The following is a 22,500-nucleotide window of genomic DNA, read 5'->3' as shown; positions in this document are numbered from 1 at the left end:
ACATAAAGCTATTCTGACATAAAGCTGTTCTGACATATAGCTATTCTGATATAAATCCACTCTGACATAAAGCAATTTCCTGATTCTGACAGCTGTAAAGTCAGCCATGCAAAGCAGGCAACACAATAAACCCCAAGGGAAGGAATCGATACACCATTGACGTGGTGCTGTGTCACGGGCGATAACCTTTAAACCGCAACGCCTGGTTGTCTGCCCTGGCCTTCCATGTGACATGACATTTGGGGGAAATGCAGCAAGACTCCCCCCCCCCCTTCCCCGCCCCCCCATCCCCCCACCCCCCCTCTCTCTCTCCCGTTAATATCAATTAGTTTTTGATTCCGTTTTCATCAGTATTAATACAATTGTTACGTGTTGTTATTCGTAGTACGTACCCCCCTGTCATTGAGGCTGTAAAGCTATTGACAATAAAGTGTGCAGTGTTCTCTCTCTCTCTCTCTCTCTCTCTCTATATATATATATATATATATATCGTTGATGTTAGTTCTGGATTTCGTTTTAATCAGTATTATAACAACTGTTACGTGTTCTTATTCGTGGTATGTACCCCTATGTCATTAGGGCTGTAAAGCTACTGACATTAAAGTGTTCCACGTTCTCTCTCTCTCTCTCTCTCTCTCTCTCTCTCTCTCTCGTTGATATTAATTAGTTCTGGATTTTGTTTTCATCAGTATTATTACAATTGCTACGTGTTGTTATTCGTAGTACGTACCCCCCTGTCAATGAGGCTGTAAAGCTATTGACATTAAAGAATTCGGTGTTCTCTCTCTCTCTCTCTCTCTCTCTCTCTCTCTCGTTGATGTTATTAGTTCTGGATTTTGTTCTATTCAGTATTATTACAACTGTTACGTGTTCTTATTCGTAGTATGTACCCCTATGTCATTAGGGCTGTAACGCTATTGACATTGAAGTGTTCCATGTTCTCTCTCTCTCTCTCTCTCTCTCTCTCTCTCTCTCTCTCTCTCTCTCGTTGATATTAATTAGTTGTGGATTTTGTTTTCATCAGTATTATTACTATTGTTACGTAATTTGTAGTATGCACCCCCATGTCCATAGGGCTGTAAAGCTATTGACAATAAAGTGTTCAGTATTCTCTCTCTCTCTCGTTGATGTTAATTAGTTCTGGATTTCGTTTTAATCAGTATTATTACTATTGTTACGTGTTCTAATTTGTAGTATGCACCCTTATGTTATTAGGGCTGTAAAGCTATTGACATTAATGTGTTCAGTGTTCAATGTTCTCTCCTTTCTCTCTCTCTCTCACTCGCACATCCACATTTCTGCGTCACATTCACTGGTTCTTGGCATTTAACTTCAACACCTGCCGAAAATAAATAAACAAGAAATAAACAGCACAGTCAATACAGCAGCTAAAAAGAGAAAAAAAAATCCCATCTTGAACAGATTCGCACTGACAGCAGTATGCATGATCGTGGTTGACATTTCCTGTGTGCTGATTCGGTATCGGCCATGAATAACAACAAAAATAAATCAGCTATTACATTAACTTAGCCGTAATAAATGCTAAGGTATTTATATTCGTTCATGCGCCCTATCTTCACCGGGGGAAAAAAACTAGAACTGGGACAAGATACGGTCTTTGTTTTTTATTTGCCTGGAAATCAACAAGTGTTTCTCTGGCTTTTGTGCTTGACATGAAGATATTGAGCAACACATTGCCGATTTCTCGCAAGTGTCAGAGTTCGAAAAAAACCCCACAAAAACAACAACATATCAACGGAGTGTCGTCTAGATATCTGATAGGAGAATTATACACACGTAAGCGTACATACATCCAGACCCACATCCCCATCCCACATACGCACCCCCACACACAGATTTTCTTCGGTGAACGCCTGTACAAGCGGACAAACCCATACACATTTCGCGACGTCAGCTAAGAAAGGGAGGGACAGGGGGAGAGAGATAGAGAAAGAGAGATACAGAAAGACAGAGGCAGAGAGACACAGTAGAGATACAGACCGAGAGAGATACAGAGAGAGAGAGAGAGAGAGAGAGAGACAGAGACAGAGACAGAGAGAGAGAGAGAGAGAGAGAGAGAGAGAGAGGGTGCACAAACGGACGCACAAGACAATCCAGCACAGAACTATTTAAATACAGCATACATCACAGCATAGTACACCACGTACAGTGCTGTGCAGCGAACACAACACAGCACAGTACAGCACGTGCAGTACAGCAGTGCACAATAAAGCTCAGCAAAAGATGATACAGTATATTATAGTACATGCAACACAGCAAACTATCACACACTGCGTACTGAACAGCAAAGTATTGTACAACACAATAAAACGTCACGCAACACAACGCAACACAACAACGCCACAGTGCAACTTGACAGCAACATGACATGACCCAACCACAATACACACACACACAAACAACACACACACACACACACACACACACACAACACACACACACACACACACACACACACACACACACACACACAAACAAACAACACACACATACACACACACACACACACACACACACACACACACCACATCCCACCACCCCACCCCTCCACACCCACATCCACCCCATCACACACACTCACTCACTTGCCCAGCTCCAGCACCGAGAGGTCAATGAGGGCGTTGCCCATGGGGTCGTCATGGAAACCGCGGTCGTAGTCGTAGACCTTGAGGTAGAGGGGCTTGGTGACGTCCTCGATGGGGATGGTGAAGGACTCCTCCCAGCGGGGGTTGAGGTTCTTGAAGATGGTCTTGCTCCGATACACCTGCTTGCCGCCCACCTTGAACTTCACGTACGGGTCGCTCGTGCCTGCAGTGTGCACACACACAGCAAGGGGGTGAGGGGGTGAGGGTGGGGACGTGGTGAGGTGGTGAGGGGGCGAGGGTTGGGGGTGAGTGGTGGTGGTGCTGTTTGGTGTGTTGTCGTTGTTGTTGCTGGTAGTGGTGGTGGTGATGGGTGAGGGGGTGAAGGTCAGGGTTGGGGCTTGGGTGGTGGTGGTGGTGGTGGTGGAGGTGGTATAGTTTGTGTTTTTGGTGGTGGTTGGTGGTGGTGCTGGAGGTGCAGGTGATGTTGTTATTGCTATTGGCAGTGGTGTGTTGGTGGTGGTGATGGGGGTGGGGATGTTGTTGTTCGTGGTCTTGTTGTTGGTGGTGATAGTGATGGTGTTCGTGTTGTTGTTGTTGGTCGTGGTGGTGGTAGTAGTGGCAGTGGTGGTGGTGGTAGAGGGTGATGTTGTTCGTGTTGTTGTTTTTGGTGGTGGAGAGTTGGTGTTGGTCATGGGGGTGATGTTTGTATTATTGTTGGTGGTGTTAGAGTTGGTGGTGGAGGTAATGTTCTTCTTCTTGATGTTCTTGGTGGTGGTGGTAGTGATGGTGGTGGTGGTGGTGTTTGATGATGTTCGTGTTGTCGTTGTATGTGGCGGTGGTGGTGGTGGTGGGGAGGGGGTGATGTTGTTTGTGGTGTTGTTGATGGTGGTGTTTTGTGGTGTTGGTGGTGGTGGTGTTTGGTGGTGCTGGTGTTGGTGGTGAGGGTGATGTTGTTTGTGGTGTTGTTTTTTGGTGGTTGTGTGCTGGTGGTGGGAGCGATGTTGTTGTTCTTGTTGTCGTTATTGAGTGTACTAGGTGGTGGTGGTTGTGGTGTGTTGTCCCACCCCCCTCTCACACACACACACTGTCAACGCCCGAACACTCACATTCATCCACTCTCCAGACCACTTCTGTGCCCGCTCGTGCGCACGACAGTTGATAAAAGTGATTACATTTGCGCGTGCTGGGCACGTTGCGTGTTGCAAGAGACAGGAACTCCAGCTGAGCTGCCTGGGCAGCTGACTGCGCGCCACAGGTCAGCCACAGAAAGTGATAACTGATCAAATAACACTCCACTCGCCCTCTTTGGGCGGAGAGAGGTGGGAAGTGTGTGCGGTGGGGGGTGTTAGGGGGTGCAAGAAGGGCAGAAGGACCTAAACCAAAGCCAGCGGCATCCCTGGTAGTTGGAACTGACCTCTGCCACCATTCTCTTCTCGTTCCTATTCATCCATTTTTATGTCATTGCTTACCACCCCTCTCCCCTTTCTCTCTCCCCCAAAGCCACTGTGACCAGTCCCTCTTCCTCTCCTGCTCACTGTAGATATACTACCACTACCCTCATAAACATACGCCATTTACTGCATTTTTCATGCCGCCATCCCGATAAATACCCACCTCCCCTATCTCAGTATTTGCCCTGCTCTCCTTCCTCCCTCCCGCCGCCACCCCCTCATCATCTCTCCTCTACTCACTAGAACTTCCCTACACCCCCTCTCACGCCCCCTTACTCCCACCCACTGTATTTTCCCTTCACCAACCTTCACCCTCTTCGTCACACCCCCTCCCTCCTCCTCAGTCTTCCTATCTTCAACACCCCTCCCACCCGCTCCCCCTGTCTCCCCCCGCCCCTCCCCCATCACTATACTTCCTCCTCCCCCTCCTCCGCCTCTCTCCCTATCTCGTACTGTGTGTAGGTATTGATCAGTAAAGCGGTAGTGTCACAGCTTTGTCTGTCTCGTCCAGTGTCAGTCAGCATCGGGACAATCCTCTTGGCGCATGGCCCGACGCGTCCGTCTGGGTCGGCAAGATTCAATCCACTTCTGACCTCGTTCATTGCTGCCCTCTTAAACTGAAAGAACCCCCCCCCCCCCTCTCTCTCTCTCTCCCCTCCCTCTCTCCTCCTTATATGAGGTCCAGTGTGCAACATGCACCTAGCGCACGCAAAAAAACCAAACAAACCCATTGCAATAAAAAAAAATGTTGTCCCTGGCAAATTTGAGTACATTCTCCCTTATACGAGGTCCTGTGTGCAACATGCATTTAGCGCATGTGAAAGAACCCATGGCAACAAAAAAGGTTGTCCATGGCAAATTTTTGTAGATTCTCCCTTATACGAGGTCCTGTGTGCAACATGCACTTAGCGCATGTAAAAGAGCCCTTGTCAACAAAAAAGGTTATCCCTGGAAAACGTGTGTAAGAAATTTCACTATGAGATACTAAAACAAATCATTCAGGTGGAGCTGTACTGTGGCGACGCGTTTTCCACGACGGGGAGAGCAGCCCGAATTTCACAGAGAAGTCTGTTGTGACTTAATGTATTACAATAAAATACACACAATGCAATGCACTACAATGTAGTACACAGCACTTCACATTTGGTTCAAGCTACACAGTGTGTATCCGCGTCATTATCCACAAGTGGAGTGATGGCCTAGAGGTAACGCGTCCACCTAGGAAGCGAGAGAATCTGAGCGCGCTGGTTCCAATCACGGCTCAGCCGCCGATATTTTCTCCCCCTCCACTGGACCTTGAGTGATGGTCTGGACGCTAGTCATTCGGATGAGACGATAAACCGAAGTCCCGTGTGCAGCATGCACTTAGCGCACGTAAAAGAACCCACGGCAACAAAAGGGTTGCTCCTGGCAAAATTCTGTAGAAAAATCCACTTCGATAGGAAAAAACAAATAAAACTGCACGCAGGAAAAAATACAAAAGAATGGGTGGCGCTGTAGTGTAGCGACGCGCTCTCCCTGGGGAGAGCAGACGAATTTCACAAAGAGAAATCTGTTGTGATAAAAAGAAATACAAATACAAATACAAAAATACATTATCGTCAGTCATCATGATTGCTATCACTATTATAGTTGGCCTTTGGGAATCATCCAAACGCTGACTGTCCCCCCAAAACCCTCTTGGCCAAGAGAGTGGGGATGTAACTTGGGCAAGACACTCTCCACTATAAACAAATTCCAGCCCAGACAGCTGGGACTGCAGTTTCCTTCTTTGCTGTTTTGATGATCATAGTCGAACACGACTGACAATCATATTCATGCATATTCATAACAATGCACGTGCGCACACACGCACATGCTCTCGACCCTGCTATCGTCTGGATCAAATCTTGTCTCCTTTCTTGACTTGACCAAGACAGACAAGCAAGCAGGCAGGCTGCAAGACAGACAGACAGAGAGAGAGAGACAGACAGACAGACAGAAAGACAGACAGAGACAGAGACAGAAAGAGATAGTGAAAGGAATGGACGTTAAAGAAAAGAAGAACACAGAGAGAGAGAGAGAGAGAGAGAGAGAGAGAGAGAGAGAGAGAGAGAGAGAGAGAGTGACAGAAAGACAGACACAGACAGACAGACAGAGAGAGATTGAGAGGGAAAAAGAGACAGACAGACAGACAGACAGAGACAGAGAGAGATAATGAACGGAATGGACGTTTAAGAAAATAAAAGAAGATGAACAAAAATTCAAACGACAACTAAAAGAAAAAAGTCAACAATAAAACAACCCCCCCCAAAAAAAACCAACATGACGTCAGCGCAGAGGAAGGAATAAAGACAACTTGCCAAAAAGAGAATAAAAGAAAAAAAGAAAAAAGAGAAGAAAAAAAAGGAAGAAAGGAAAAGGACACGTCTGCAAAACAACAACCAGAACCAGTGTACTGGCAGGCCACAATTTCCCCAACGACAGTTTTAAGTGCTGTCCAAGGGAGATAATTTACACACATTTCCTGAAGCGACGTAAAATAACCAAAACAAAATAAAAAACAAAACAAAACAAAAAAAACACGGATCATACAAAAAACCCGGATGCCAACAAATCGACCAGGCCACAAACAGATCGATTATCCGGGTAGAAAAATTGGTAACAAGTAACATCAGACATACCATAAAACACGTAACATAAGACATTCTATATAAAAAAATAAAAAATAAAAAAACAAAAAAAACAAAAACAAACCCGAAACGAAAGACATTCTGCAAACGTAAATAATGAATAAATAATCACTCCAGGAGAGGGGTGTGCTTTTTTTATTTATTTATTTTTTTTTTTAAATGCGAGACCCTTTTGTTTGTGATGGAATATATCCGCAGTGCTTTTTTCAATACGTTTGCTTGTTTAGGGGGAGGGTGGGGGAGAGACACTAGTGTCCACTCGTCAACAAAGAAACAGAAAGATTCTATTCTTTACTGAAAAAAAGACTACTCTTCAAACAAAAACCTACCCTTTCACTGAAAAAAAAGAGTATATATTCCCACCTCCTTTCTCACTTTCTCTGTGCTCTCCACCTCTCTCTCGCTGTGTGTGTGTGTGTGTGTGTGTGTGTGTGTGTGTGGTGGTCAGGTGAAGTATAAGCAACATGATTTTGATTTATCCCCCCCCCCCCCGCCCCCGCCCCCCCCCCTCTCTCTCTCTCTTTCCACGCACACACGAACACATGAATAGACTAGAGCACGTGCGGCGCGAGGTCCCTTCCAGTTCACTAAAAGATAAAAAAAACAACAACCCATAATACAAACAAAAACAAGACATACTCCGAATCCAAGGCCATTGCATGGACCCACGTTATTAATACACTAAATGTGTGGGGGGAAAACCACACACACACACACAAAAACACATAAAAAAACCCCAACAAACAACAACAAGCCCTTGACTGCTAAACCATGTGAAATAAGACCAGCGTCGTATTGTATTGTATTGTATTGTATTGTATTGCTCTTTTTGTCACAACAGATTTCTCTGTGTGAAATTCGGGCTGCTCTCCCCACGGACAGCGCGTCGCTACACTGAGAGCGCCACCTTTTTTTTTCGTATTTTTCTGCCTGCAATTTTATGTTTTCCAGTGCATTAGACTGAACTGCACAAGTTTCCACACCTCTCCGTGCATGTCAATGCTGCTGAACAGAGGCAGGCAAGGCTATCTGTAGAGGAATGTGTCTAAAGAAAGAACAGTGACTGAGACACTGACCAGTAATGTTTCGGACCGGGTGACAGCCCTTCACTGACGAGCTCACCTGTCAAGAAGTGGACAGGTGGCCAAGTGGTTACACGTCGGCGTAGAAAACAAGAGGATCTGAACGTACAGGATCTGCCTAGCAGATGTGCATATGAATCTGTCCGAACGCAGTGACGCCTTGAGAAACTGCAGCTGGGAGACAAGCATCTGAACCATTACGCCACCTTGCCCCCCCGCACCCCCACCCCCCAAACAAAAGGAAAGGAGAGAGGGAGGGGAGGGAGGACACACTGACCACAGCTGTCCCTGATGACCAGGTCCACCCCCTCCTGCAGCCAGACGTCCAGCAGGAAGAACGGGTGTTCCATCAGGGCTGTCTGCCGCTGGCGTAGCACTGTCTCCTGCACGTGCAACACAATACAACACACACACACATACACACACGTGCGCACACATACACAGACGCACGCACGCACGCACGCACACACACACACACACACACACACACACACTTGAGAAAAGTTGTTTCAACCATTGTAACGAACACAAAATCAAGCACACACACACACACACACACACACACACACACACGCTCGCGCGCGCGCACGTACGCACGCACGAACACACAGACGAAAATATATGAGAAAAAATGTTTCAATTATTCTTCAGCACTAACAAAACCAAGCACGTGAAACATTCCACGGGGAACTAATAGACATTTTCCCCTCCTCCCGAAAAACAACAGCAGGGACATAAAATCCATTAATAAGACTGAAATAAACAAACAAACAACAACAACACGAAACAAACAACAAACAACAACAACAACAACAAAACAGCTCAACATCGTACCAGAAGCCATTGTTGTTCCCCGGAGGATACAAGACACAAAAAGAAACATCAAGAAAGCAACAACATGAAAAAAACAAACAACTTAATGTCTAACATCATATTCTGAGCTCTGGTGGTCTGTGTTGCAATGTCGACATTTTTAGACTTGGGAGAAAAGCGAGAGATAGACAGAGAGAGAGAGAGAGAGAGAGAGAGAGAGAGACAGACAGACAGACAGACAGACAGACAGAGACAGAGACAGACAGACAGACGGAGTCGCGCTCACACAATCACACACCGTCAACAAGCCGGACATGCTATTCCAGGAAACCAGACTTCCGGCAAGTCAGCAAAGATCCTTCACTCGAACTCTTTTTTTTCTCCGCATACTCATTTCGTTTTCTTCGTTCTGTCATTCTTTATTCTATCGTTGTCATTCTCTCTCACAACCGCTCCTCTTCCTTCTCCTGTGTCTCCTGTTCGTCTTGTGTGTCTTCCGTCGTCACCACTGGGCTTTAAACCACCACCACCATCATCATCAGTATCATCATCATCTTTGTTTCTTTGTTTCTGTTTTTCTCTCTCAATCTGTCTGTCCCATACTGTCGTGTTTTTCCCCCATCTCTTCTCCAGGGCAGGGTTGCACGTGGCGATCTTTTGCAGCGACAAGTTTGCTTACAGTTAAGACTGTTCCTAAGTATCTGGGTTCGGTTGCATTAGCGAACTTAGCACTGCTAAGTTTGTATTTGTATTTCTTTTTATCACAACAGATTTCTCTGTGTGAAATTCGGGCAGCTCTCCCCAGTGAGAGCGCGTCGCTACACTACAGCGCCACACATTTTTTTGTATTTTTTCCCGCGTGCAGTTTAAAAAAAAAAATTGTTTTTCCTATCGAAGTGGATTTTTCTACAGAATTTTGCCAGGAGCAACCCTTTTGTTGCCGTGGGTTCTTTTACGTGCGCTAAGTACAGGCTGCACACGGGACCTCGGTTTATCGTCTCATCCGAATGTTTATCGTCAAGAATGTTCCAAACTGCACGGTGAATTCCATATACTTAGGAACAGTCTTAACTCTAAACAAATTTAACGCTGCAAAGATCGCATCGTACTACCCAGTCATGGAGTTGACCGTGGAGTTGGGAACATTCTTAACTCTAAGCAAACTTAGTGCTGCTTAGTTCGCTCGTGCAACTCGCCCCTGGTTTCTTTTCTGGTTTCTCATTATACGCCCATCACCCCCCACCCCCGACCCCCAACGAGCCCCCCTTCGTTCTTTATCACCCCACCACCTCTATCACCCCCTTCTCTCTCTCCCTCTTAGCTCCGAGATTTTTTACCGTTCTCTCTTTCCTTCCTCCTTTTTTTTTCTTTTTTTTTTTCTTCTCTGGTTCTGACGAATTCATCATGATTGGAATCACAGCGATAACATTCTGGGCAGTCGTGGTTGTGGTTGTGATAATGTCAATACCCTGCCAAATATTCTCTCTCTCTCTCTCTCTCTCTCTCTCTCTCTCTTCCCCCAACAATTTTCATTCAAGGGTTTACAGAATCAAACATGTGTAAATTGAGAAGTGAAAACAGACTGAGTCTACTTCTCTGAACACAGAGCAATCACACTGTTACCGGTGATTGCACATTCCAACTCCTCCGCCTTCTCTCTAGAGAGAGGTGTCATAAGAATTATGACGTAATTTGGACACTACGTCAGATTTTCTTTTTCAAGTCGCCACGTTTGCGTATTTGTTCTGGTCGCCACAGCAACCACAAACGATAAAATCAGAAACAATGCATGTTCTGTGTTGTTTGTAGTTTACACTGATCGACTTATCGTATGATGTTTGTTTCAAGATATCTGCCTGCCCATCTAGCCTATCTATCTGTTTTTCCCTCTTTAATTCTCCGATTTCTCTCCGTCTCTCGAATTCTTTTTTCGTTCTCTTTCCAATCCGAAGTTTTCACATTAGGGAGGCTGTGCTGGCCCAATTTCATCGGATTTTTGTCGGGACTTCCCGGTTATTTTTAGCGAGAATCGTGTGCGCATGCGCGTCTCCAATACCGGTTTTTCTTGTTCACCGAAATGCTTAAATTTCATAGTGGAAATCGCCTGTTCCGACAAAAGGTTTCTGAACTATTTCGGTAAGTATTTTTGCAAGTTTACAAGTTATTTTTCGTTTCATAATTACACCAGTTTTTTGCGTTACTTTGAGCGTTATTCTTGTCAAATCTCTGCTATTCAAGTATTCAGTCGCATTGATCTGTTCAACACAGCCTCATCTGGCTTCGACTTCGGAGAGACTTGACACACCAAATGTCAGTTTGAAGCATCATTTTATCCACAGCACGCATACTTTTTCATGCCTTTGTGAAATTGAGGGTAGGGGATATTGTTGATTTGGACAATTGTCGACAAGATCTATTATAATAATTAAATTCCGTTTCAAGGCAAAGGTTCCAAGCCGATTACGTGATCTGCCTTCTGTCATTTGTTTACGACAGATCTCGATCACAGGAATCTTTATTTAAAAAAGAAAACACACACAAACACACACACACACACACACACACACACAAAAACCTGCCGAAAAGTTGTCCAGAGAAAAGCCAGTTTCGGTGGTGGGCTCTCCATGACATCATATGACCTTTATTGTCGCTCTGATAGCGACGAAAGGTTCCCGACGAAAGCGTGTGCACTATCTCCCTACTATCTCTTACTCTTCTCATTATTTTCTACTTTCTATCCACACATCCTCCCCCCCCCCCACCCCCCCTCCCTATCTCTCTCTCTCTTTCCGTTTATCTGTCTGTCTGTCTCCTTCCCGTATCACCAAGAAGCATTCAGAAAGAAGAGGTATTGTCTTAATCCCCACTGATGCTGATAACGTCACTCCAGAGACAAGCTCGTTCACAGCAGTTATGAGAAAGCAAAAAGACCGAATGCAAGAATCTAACTCAAGGTCTCCGGGGTTCATGACCGCATACAGATACAGACAACTGATTGTAAAATGATAAAAGAGTATTTCTTGATATTCTAATTCTTTGTAAAACACCAGGGATTTGACGATTTCTTAAATCTTTTTAAAACACCTGGGATTTGTATATTTTTTGGTGGCTATTTAACCTGTGGTCAGGTAGGTAAAACACATAGTCATCGAAATGACCCAAACTCAGTTGATTCTTGATTTACAACTGTCACCAATCATAGGTACAGAAAGTGAAAATTCTCTACATTGTTCACGACATCCAGGTCAAGACATGTAAAATTATGAAAGGTCGCATGGACTGAGAAAGAGGAATCCGCGCTTGAGAAAATCACAAAAATACAAAAAACAAAAGAGGGGAAAACACTGAAGAAAAGTTTCCATAGATTTCTACACAACACACACACACACACACACTGTCTCTCTCTCTCTCTCTCTCTCTCTCTCTCTCTCTTTCATCCACCAAAACATGCGTATTTGTTTTCTTTGTGAATATGTGTTCTATCTTTATTTGACTTATTTTCCTTCAGTAAAGAGATCTTATCTGCCCTTACAGTTCAGATCCAGTTTGTCCCAATGAAACACGATGCGTGAGAGACTGGCAACACAAACACACACACACACCACCACCACCACCACTACCACCCTCTCACACCCAAACCAACCATCCCCCCCCCCCCCCCCCACACACACACACTCACCAACCTACCCACCCATCCACCAAAACGACTGCCTGAGATCGCTCTACTCTGCAGACGATTCATCACTTGACTGCCACAACTACCCTCCCCCCACCACAACTACCACCTCCACCACCACCAAGGAAACCAGCACTTTTTCTTCCTTTCTCACAGGCGGACAGTCACGCCACCGCTTCAGTAAACGTCTCTGCTAACGGCCACGGAACATTCCAGATTTCCAAATCAACCCCTCAAACCCCCCAGACCTCCTAACCGCCATCCAGCCATCAATTATATGCAGAGAGAGAGAGAGTGGAGCGGACACATAGAGAGAGAGAGTGGAGGGGACAGAGAGAGAGAGAGAGTGGAGAGTGGAGGGGACAGAGGGAGAGAAAGAGAGAGACAGACAGACAGACAGACAAACAGACAGACAGACAGATCGAGAAAGATTTTTGACACTTTAATGTCATTTGCCATGAGGCCCTTTTTGACTTGGGTGAATGTGTCAACACAATCTTTTCGCATGACGAACATTATAATACAGAATTGAATGAAAGAGAGAGAGAGAAAGAGACAGACAGACAAGAGAAAGACAGACAGAGAGAAAAACAAAGAGAGACAAAGAGAGGGGGAAAGATAAAGAGGGAGAGAAAGAGAGATGAGACAAACAAGAGAGAGAGAGAGGGGGGGGGGGGGAGAGAGAATGCGAAGTTTTTGATTGTATATAGGCCACAGGCATTACAATTGCATTTGGGTTTCGTGGGGATAGGGACGAAGTAGTGGTAACCATATCTTCATTGTGCATTCCAGTATATATAACAACGAGTCTTATCACAGCATCTGAGAGAGAGAGAGAGAGACAGACAGACAGACAGACAGACAGACAATGACACAGAGAGAGACAGAAAAAGAGAGACAGAGAACAGGCAGGTCCCTAGAACAGACACAGGCCTGCCCCCTGAAGGACCAGACCAACAATCGGCACCGTTGATGATGAGGTGGATGGAGAATCAGCAACGCAGGAAACAATAACCCACTTTCATCCGGGGCCTGTGCGCCATATGCAAATGAACGAGAAACAGAAGTGCCACGTGGGACAGTCAACGAGCTGGCATCAGCACTGATCGTGTCAAAGAGAGGACTCACCCCTCCTTTACCTCCCCCACCACCACCACTCCCCCAGAGGCACTGATCGAAACAAAACACAATCAAATCCGCCAGGGGTCAGGGATTTATTTATCATACACTTCACGTTTGTCTGGGACTGGTGGAAATCGTTAACTCAGATACTGAGGAATCAATTTTTTAATTTTTTAATTTTTATTGAGACATCTTGCTATAACGCATGTTAGTTCATTCGGACACGATGAGTGTTTCTGTGGTAATTCAGGAAGACAGCTTTCTGTGGAAATCCAAAGAAGGCATTGTGATTGTGATGTCCAGTTCCTTAGTCAGTCACAAAATTCAGACTTTTGATTCTTCTTCTTCTGTGAATTCTATTTTGGTTTTGGTTTCAAGATTCGGCACGCACCTATGATAAACAAAGAGCAGCTTTCCGGTGGCAATGAATTTTGGAATTTCCAGTCTGTTTTGCTTGATACAGTATCGTAAAGCCATGTTACTACCGGTCAACTTCATTGTATTTAATTCGCCATCGCTATATTGTTCCTTGGTTATACTGCATGTAGAAAGAAAATTATACCCTTACGTTTCTTCGCTATACCTTGCTGCGCTTTTGTGCAGAAATTATTTTGCTCCAAAGCTTTCAGTTTTGACACCTCGATATACGTAACCAGTGACCTTTGATATGCACGCACGCAAGGACACCATTCTATACTTGAAATTCCCACAGCTCGTAAGATGAAAAATTTGTTAAGGTATCGCAGATATTGGCTGCTGGGGAAAAAAACAACAACAAAAACTGGGGCAGTTTTCAATGGGGAGCTATCGACCGACAGGACCACCGATCTGATCTGCTGCCAAGAAGTGACGAAAGAACTGAACGAATCAAAATACATCCGGTGGATGAAAGAACTTGAGAGTGGAATTAGGACCCCTCCCCCTTAATCTGTTATACTCTCTGACTTCGTCCAGTTCACTCCCTGTCTCTCCCTGGTGCTCGTACATTGTGTGCATGTGTTGTTGATTTGTTTTTTGTGTGTGTGCGTGTGTGTGTGTGTGTGTGTGTGCGTGCGTGTCTCTGTGTGTGTGTGTGTGTGTGTGTGTGTGTGTGTGTGTGTGTGTGTGTGTGTGTGCTAGAGAGATAAGGAGGAGAGACAGAAGGAGAGAGAGACGGGAGAGAAGGAGCGACAGAGAGCGGGCGAACGAGAGAGACAGGGAGAGGGGGTAGGAGAGAGAGACAGGGAGAGAGGAGATGAGGGAGAGAGAGACGGGGAGCGAGAGAGGGGGTGAGTGAGAGAGATAAAGTTTGCACACATTCTGAAATTCCCCGAGGCAATCAGACTTGTATGATCGATAAGGTAAACCCCTGTATCCTGGACTGGCAATTACTGGCTCAAATATGACGTAGAAGTCAACAGAGACGGTTGATTCTCCGTGTTGATGGCATCAACAAATGCATCATGAGCCGTCCAAATGCCGGACTTGTTGGTCGGGTTTACGTTTGTTCGCTAAGAGTGACATTAAACGATACACGAGAAGACAGTTTATCATCAGTAAAAGGCATTCTGTTAATGTATAAAATGGAAGCATTCATGTCGTTTCACGAAGAGCGACATTAAACGATACACGGGAAGAAATTTTATTATCAGTTAACGGCATAATATCCATGCATAAAGTGGAAGCATTTCCGATAAATCAGTTCAATGGACTGATTCTGATTTCTTCTCCTAATTACTCACAACTGAATAACAAAAAATGGTGGCAGCGTAATGCACTCCTGGACAAACAACACCTCCGTTACTGCTGTCACCACCTTCACAACCACGACCACCACTGCCAGCTAACGGATATTATCTTCCACCCCTTTCCCACCCTCACCAACCACCAACTCAACTCCTCTCACTGGAGATACCGAGTCACTGTGTAGAGGGACAGAAGGCGGAAGGTCAGGAACATGTTGGCGGTAACGTAAAGGCAGTTTTGTGTTTGGGATAAAAGCCCACTCATTTCTCGCACGTATACATTGTATAATGCTGTATAGTGCCTTTGTGGCACAGGCCCACAGACCCCCTCCCATATCCTGCAGTCCTGCCCCACCTTCGACGCTCTGAGACGCCAACATGGGCCAGCCTGGTGGAGCTCCAAGAGAAACCGAGGGGACTGGTGGGGTCCCTGCGACGGACCGAGGACTTCACTGTCCTGACCGGACTGAAAATCTAGCGCGGCCAGGGAACGCGGAAGAAGAAGAAGTAGTAGTATAATGCTGTATCTCTTGTATGTTACTTTTTTTCCTTCTCTTTTCTTCCTCAAAAATGCATGTCTTGACCAGACAGTTGGTGGTTTATTTTCTTAAAATACCTTAATATTTGTATGAGTTAAATGAAATATGTAACATTTTCATGTGCCCGCACGGGGTTTCCTGAAATAAACACGTCTTGTCTTGTCTTGTCTTGTTCTGTCTTGTCTTGTCAACACCCCCCTGCCCCTCCCCCTCCACCCACTCTTCCCCAGCCGATCAAGCTACGCAGTGACTGTTGCCACCGTGTGCAGAGCCACGATATCCACTGCCACCACCGACTGCAGAATAACAACATCAACTGCATCTCCACAACCACTGCCACCACCGACATCACCCTCATCCATCTCCGCCCTCCCCCCCTCACCAACCACCACGTCAACTCCTCTTATTGGAGACGATAAAGCATCATGTATTCCAATGTATTCCCACGCCTGTATCCTGTATTCTGCCAACACCATATCATGCATAATTCAACAATTTGCATGGACGGAAGACGGGAAGATCCGGAACACGTGGGACACAATGTGCGGGGGTGTGATGGTGGGTGGGTGGCAATACAGAATACAGGACACTGACAACAGAATATTTCATTATCTCAAACAGAAAAATTCACGTGACTAAAATATCACAGACTGCTGTAACATAACGACGGTCAGCATCAACCCCACCCCCGTCCCCCACCCCTCTATCAAGACCATTACTCAGAGGGTGCTGCCACCACCATCACCCCCACCACACCCACCACAAGAGAAGACCCCCCCTCCCCCTCTCCCTCATCACTTTCTCACCCTCACCAACGACAGACTGAGCTGCGTGCTGAAAGTCAACTCCAGTTACCAGCGACGGTAAACCCAGTCTGTACTGTGCCCACGCCGGGCATTATTCAACAACCATTTACAGGCACAGAAGGCGGAGAGACCCGAAAACACTTGGGCCACTTTGTGCATGGAGAAGGGGGTGGGGTGCATTGAGGAGAGGTATTGGAGGTGGGGGACTAAAATGACTGCCATCACGAGAGAAGGAGCTGGGAGGAAGGAGGTAGGGTGTAGGGGAGAGGGTATGATGGGGTATGTGGGGTGGAAGGGGTTATGATGGAGTGTGTGGGGTAAGGGGGTATGTGGGGTGAAAGGGGTTAGGATGGGGTGGGGGTAAGGGGGTATTGTGGGGTGTGTGGGGTAAGGGGGTATTATAGGGTGAAAGGGGTTAGGATGGGGTGGGTGGTGGGTAAGGGGTATTATGGGGGTGTGTGGGGTGAAAGGGGTTAGGATGGGGTGTGTGGGGTAAGGGGGTATCATGGGGTGTGTGGGGTGAAAGAGGTTAGGATGGAGTGTGTGGGGGTAAGGGGGTATTATGGGGTGAAAGGGGTTAAAATGGAGTGTGTGGGGGTAAGGGGGTATTATGGGGTGTGTGGGGTGAAAGGGGTTAGGATGGAGTGTGTGGGGTAAGAGGGTATTATGGGGTGTGTGGGGTGAAAGGGGTTAGGATGGGGTGTGTGGAGGAAGGGGGTAGGACAGGAAGTGAGGTGGGGGATGGGGGATGAAGGGGAAGGGGGTAGGGTAGGGGTATAGGGGGAAAGAGGTAAGGTGGGGGCTGTGGGGGAGGGAAGAAGACACGCTTCCTTTCAGATCTGTGCAGTGCATGTCAACGAGACGGGCAATGGACGCCACAGGGAAAAGTCACGAGGCAGACAACCCCACTGATTTTGTTCCCCCAGGGAAAAATAACTACCACTGAAGCACTGATGAACACTGACACGCCCACTGCCAACAGGACCCGGGAGATTCACCAATCAGCATCTTCATATTTACACCATGTGCACACTTCTCTCCCCTTGTCTGCGGAAGAAAGGGGACGTGAGAGGAAAATGTTTACACAGTACCCGGAAATAACTTTGGACCAGTAATCAGACAAAATTGGGGACCATGCACGGAGACTTTCAATGAGGACCTTTCGCTTCAATTGACTAAATTATGGTCAGTGCCACAGGTCAGATACAACTTTGTTCAAAGTGCGAAGTGGATAATTACTACCTCCTCTGTGCATGACGTCATTCCCCGATGTGGAGAATTCTTCGGTTGGCGTCATCAGCAACACGGCCACCCCTATTCAGCATCAGAACCTTCATTTTTATTAATTACCCGTTTCTTACAGCTACAAACTCCCTCATTGTTTCCTCAAACTCTCCTACAGCGAATTTCTCGAGTGACAGCAACGAATTATCTGACAGTTTCTTTTCTTTACCAGTTTGTGTTCGTAGGCTTCAACTTCTACGTTCACTCTGATGGATAAGTGGAGTTTAACGTGCACCCCCCACTCTCCGCACGTTCACTGTTTAGGCAACCATTATCGATTTTCAGAGGCATGTGCATGTTGGGAATGTTTGTGATTCCATAACTCACCGAACGACGACGTGAATTACGAGGACCTTTAACATGATTCGTCTATCTTCTGCCAGTGATACTTGTCCACACAAAACGGTTTAGGCACTAACAGGCCAGGAAGACGAAAAGCCAATCCTCCCTTAACTCACTGATCACAAGCTGGGTTAGATCCTCCGGTCTGTAGGATTTCCATGACTAACAGGAAGAGCATCTGAGGTTCTAACCACACAACCACCACATCCTTCATCAAAGAATTATTCGGCTGACAGAACTGGGAAACACGCCAGACACATTGGCGAAACAAGATGCAAACAAATTTTCTTACTCTTCGAATAAGCAAATTCTTGTCAAGTCATTCTGCGAATAACTAAAGTCTTGTTAATGTCACAGTTCAGATACAAATCACTGTAAACTTAAAGCTAACCAGTGTGTAACTCCGAATCGCTCACTGAAAAAAGATGCACTTCCATCCGGGGCCTGTGTATGCAAATGAGGCCACAGGAAATGAGCGCCAAGGGAAGCAAACGAGCAAGGGACGCAACCTAAACCGGGAAGTGAGGGCTCCCAGGAACAAGGGAGGAAACAAAAAAACACTGAAACCCCGGTGTAAGCATTCAGGGATTTATTGATTTGGCAACGACGTGATTATCAATCTCCAGGGATTGGATCCATTCAGTCACTGGGCAAAACTTCAGGGATCGCCTGGGAAAGAATTCCTTCTTTGATGAGGTCATTGTTCAACGGGATCTTTGCTAGGTGAGATAAAAAGTAGCAGGGTAAAAATATAACACCTGTTGAAATAAATGAGCGTAGGGATTAATCAAATATCTCCCCAAATAAACAAACTTTTAGAATGGTTCATATACTTTCACCAAAAAACAAAGGTTTGGAAAAGTTCATATACCTTATACAAACGGGAGGTTGGGAAGGATTCAAACACTTTCACAAGCAAACAAAAGTTGGCGAGGGGGTTGAAATTCACACAAACAAACAAATGTTGGGAAAGTTTCAAATATTCGTAATGTAAAATTAATACGTACGAAGTTTTCTTTCTTCACTAATAATCGGTTCAAGGTGTCCATTCCTGAAACAGGCTGGACGTCAGTGCTTTCTTTATTCCTGTCTTGAGGCAGACGGTGCGGAAATGACTCAGGTTCAAAGAGACGCTTGCCCAGCTCTCCGAGGCAAAGAGACAGAAGAAAGACCCACAGCCAGACAGAAAGACCAGCGTCAGACTTCACCTGTGCGCAGTGTAGGGAGGAGGGACTGTCACTCCTGAATTGTCCTGTCCAGCCGCACCCCACGCTGTATAAATCACCACCCGGAGCACAACTCTACAGTCACCTGAGACTGACAGGTACGAGTCTATCGTTTGTGTTTTTGTTGGACCAGGTTTAAAGCGGGAATAACACGAATATCAGTTCCTGCAGCTGCTTCTGTTGTTGTGTTACTTTTGCTGCTGTTTCTGGTAGCGTTAATGACATATTAGCTTTAGCCTTGAATGTCACTTTGTTCGGAGCGTTGTCTTGTGACTGACCGCAATGGTTATTTTTCTTCTACAGTAATGGTCAACCTGTTGCCTGTAACTGCAGCTGTTACTTATGAAGCGAAATAATCTCTCTCTCTCTCTCTCTCTCTCTCTCTCTCTCTCTCTCTCTCTCTCAAACCTAATCAATACATACGTCAAGACTCAAAACTGTCTCTTTCACACACACACACACACACACACACACACACACACACGCGCGCGCGCGCACGCACACACAAACACACACATTCTAATATCACTTAATGTGGATAGACGATAAAAGAAACTGAACACACACACACACACCTTTATACCGGAACTCAAAGCGTTGTGATCAACATAAAAAACCCACCATCAACAGAGGTAGAGAAAAAAGGACAATGAAGGGAGGGATGGTGTGCTGGGGGGAACCCTTGGAGGCTCGACTGACACAGACACCCAGTTATTCCCAGCAGTGGAGGGGTAAGGGGGAGGTGGGTGACGGTGGGAGGAGGAGGGTGTGTGTGCATGAGGGAACTGCCACAATGGCAGCTTGTCCGATACGTGAAGCTAACAACCGGACTAATGAAATCTGTCCAGTCCACCGGACAGCCTCTATGGGAAGGAGGAAAAGGAATCGTTCGCGTCTCAGGAACCTAATAATTCTCTGTCTGTCTGTCTCTGTCTCTCTGCTCTTTCTTCTTTCTCTCCCCCCCCCTCCAGCACCATTTCCCCCTCTCCCTCCCCCCTCTCTCCCTCTTTTTCTTCTCTCTCTGTGAGTCCTTCTCTCCCCCGCCTTCCCTCTTTGACTCTCTAACTCTGTCTGTCTGTCTGCATCTCCCCCCCCCGCCCCCCTCCAAGTCCCTCTTTGTTTTTTTCCCCTTCTCAATGCCAAAGCGCGTTGGGTTACGCTGTTGATCAGGATTCTGCTCAGCAGATGTGGTGTAGCGTATGTGGACTTGCCCGAACGCAGTGACGCCTCCTTGAGTAACTGAACTGAACTGAACTGTTCTCTCACACGGCTTCCAGCCTTGACATCCGACTCCCGGGTTGAAGCCAGCCGGCCGGCCATCTTCGCTAACCACGATTCAACCAATGAACTGCGGGTCCGGAAACGTCAGAGTGAAATCTAAATTAAATCATGGAAGAGAAGAAAAAGAAACAGTGACAGAGACAGGGGGAGGGAGAGAGAGAGGGGGAGAGAGAGAGGGGGAGAGAGACAGGAAGGGAAGAGGGAGGGAAGAGAGAGAGAGAGGGAGGGAGGGAAGAGAGAGAGGGATGGATGGAAGAGAGAGATGGAAGAGAGAGGGGGGGGAAGAGAGAGAGAGTGAAAGAGAAGGAGAGAAGGATGGACGGAGAGAAAGAGAGAGAGGAGAAAAGAGGAAGAGAGAGATGGAGTGAGAGACAGAGAGAAATAAGAGACAAAGAGAAAGAGAGAGTGGGGGAGAAAGAGAGGGAAAGAGAGGAAATGGAGCGAAAAAAAGACAGGGGAGGGTGGAAGGAGGGAGAGAGAGAGCAGGAGAAGGGGAGAGAGAAAGACAAGACAGAGGAAGGGAAGGAGAGATAGAGTTAGCAATGAAGAGAGAGGCAGAGAGGGAGGGAGAGAGAGAGAGAGAGAGAGAGAGAGAGAGAGAGAGAGAGAGAAAATTAATGTATAGAAACACACACACACACACACACACACACACACACACAGAGTGACAGACAGACCGACAGAAACAGAGAGACACACACAGAGAGACAGAGACAGAGAGAGAGGCGCAAATACATAAACACACGGCATCAATTACATCATCCCCATTATCACCACGTCAACCCTAGCCTCCCCCCTCCCCACCTCCCCCATCATCCCCATCAAACCACAAACCGTCTGGCCGTTACCCAGCCTCCAGGCCTCTCCTGGCCAGGTGCCAGCTGCATTGCTTGGGTTCTAACTTTTTGACAGCTACACGTGACAAAATGTCTACGTTGACCGAACTACGCCATTGGTCAGTTCCACGCTACACACAGTTAGCAGCGGGTTACGACCATACTAGGCTCTTCCGTCCGAGCAATGCAAATGGCTCCATGTAGGCCTCTCCCGCTGACTTCATTATCACCGAATCTCGTCTCGTCTGGCCTCGTCGCCTCCCTCGGCTTGGCAGATATGGCCGAGGAGTGAGGCGGGCAGAGAACGTTCAATAGAGGAAGGGGGAGAGAAGTGGCAATGGCTGACTGTGCATTGCCTCCCTTCGTTCCAGCCGACGGACCAATAGAAACAGTACAACGCACAAGCGAAGGGAAACAATCCCTGTGTTCGTTTATTCAAGATTGTGTGTGTGTGTGTGTGTGTGTGTTTGTCCCTGTCTGTACAAGGGTGCATGGGATGGGGGCAGGTTGAGGGGGGTCATGTGGGTGGGTGGGTGGGGGTGTGTGCTGAGAAGTATGGGAGTGAGAGAGAGTGTGGTGGGTGGTGTGTGTGTATTCATTCGGTGATTCGTTTACTCAATGATATGTGTCTGTCCATTTGGTTGTTTGGAAACCCGTCTGTGTGGGAGTGGGAAAGGTAGAAAATGGGAGAGAGAGAGGAGGTGGGGGAGGCAGAGAGAAGCGGAGAGAGAGAGGGGGGGGGGGGGATAAAGGGAGAGAGAGAGAGAAAGAAAAGAGAGAAAGGGGGAGAAATGGAGGGAGGGTTAGAGAGAGAGGGGGGAAGGAGAGGAGGGGGGATAGAGGGAGAGAGAGAAAGAAAGAGAAAGAGAGAAAGGGGGAGGAAAGGGAGGGAGGGGAAGGGAGAGAGAGGGGGAGGGAGAGAGAGGGGGTAGAGGGAGAGAGAGTGACAGGAGGGGTGGAAATGGAGAGAGAGAGATGGAGGGAGGGAGAGAGGGAGGGAGTGAGAGAGAGAGAGAGAGAGAGAGAGAGAGAGAGAGAGA

General features: G+C 46.7%; 1 protein-coding gene across 3 annotated transcripts in view; it reads right to left on the bottom strand.

The window, feature by feature from the left end:
• Positions 1–22,500, bottom strand: part of LOC143296883 (multiple C2 and transmembrane domain-containing protein 1-like) — a 143,127-nt gene that overhangs the window by 60,913 nt on the left and 59,714 nt on the right. For all 3 annotated transcript variants that reach the window (XM_076608866.1, XM_076608864.1, XM_076608865.1), the window contains 2 exons: positions 8,089–8,194; positions 2,607–2,829 (listed from right to left, as the gene is read on the bottom strand). In XM_076608866.1, coding sequence (XP_076464981.1) covers positions 2,607–2,829; positions 8,089–8,161 — 296 coding nt within the window. In that variant the 5' untranslated portion in view covers positions 8,162–8,194. The remainder of the gene's footprint in view (positions 1–2,606; positions 2,830–8,088; positions 8,195–22,500) is intronic.

The sequence above is a fragment of the Babylonia areolata genome, chromosome 22 (genome assembly GCF_041734735.1).
Source record: "Babylonia areolata isolate BAREFJ2019XMU chromosome 22, ASM4173473v1, whole genome shotgun sequence".
In the NCBI taxonomy this organism is placed as follows: domain Eukaryota; kingdom Metazoa; phylum Mollusca; class Gastropoda; order Neogastropoda; family Buccinidae; genus Babylonia; species Babylonia areolata.
This window is presented reverse-complemented; position numbering and strand designations above follow the sequence as displayed.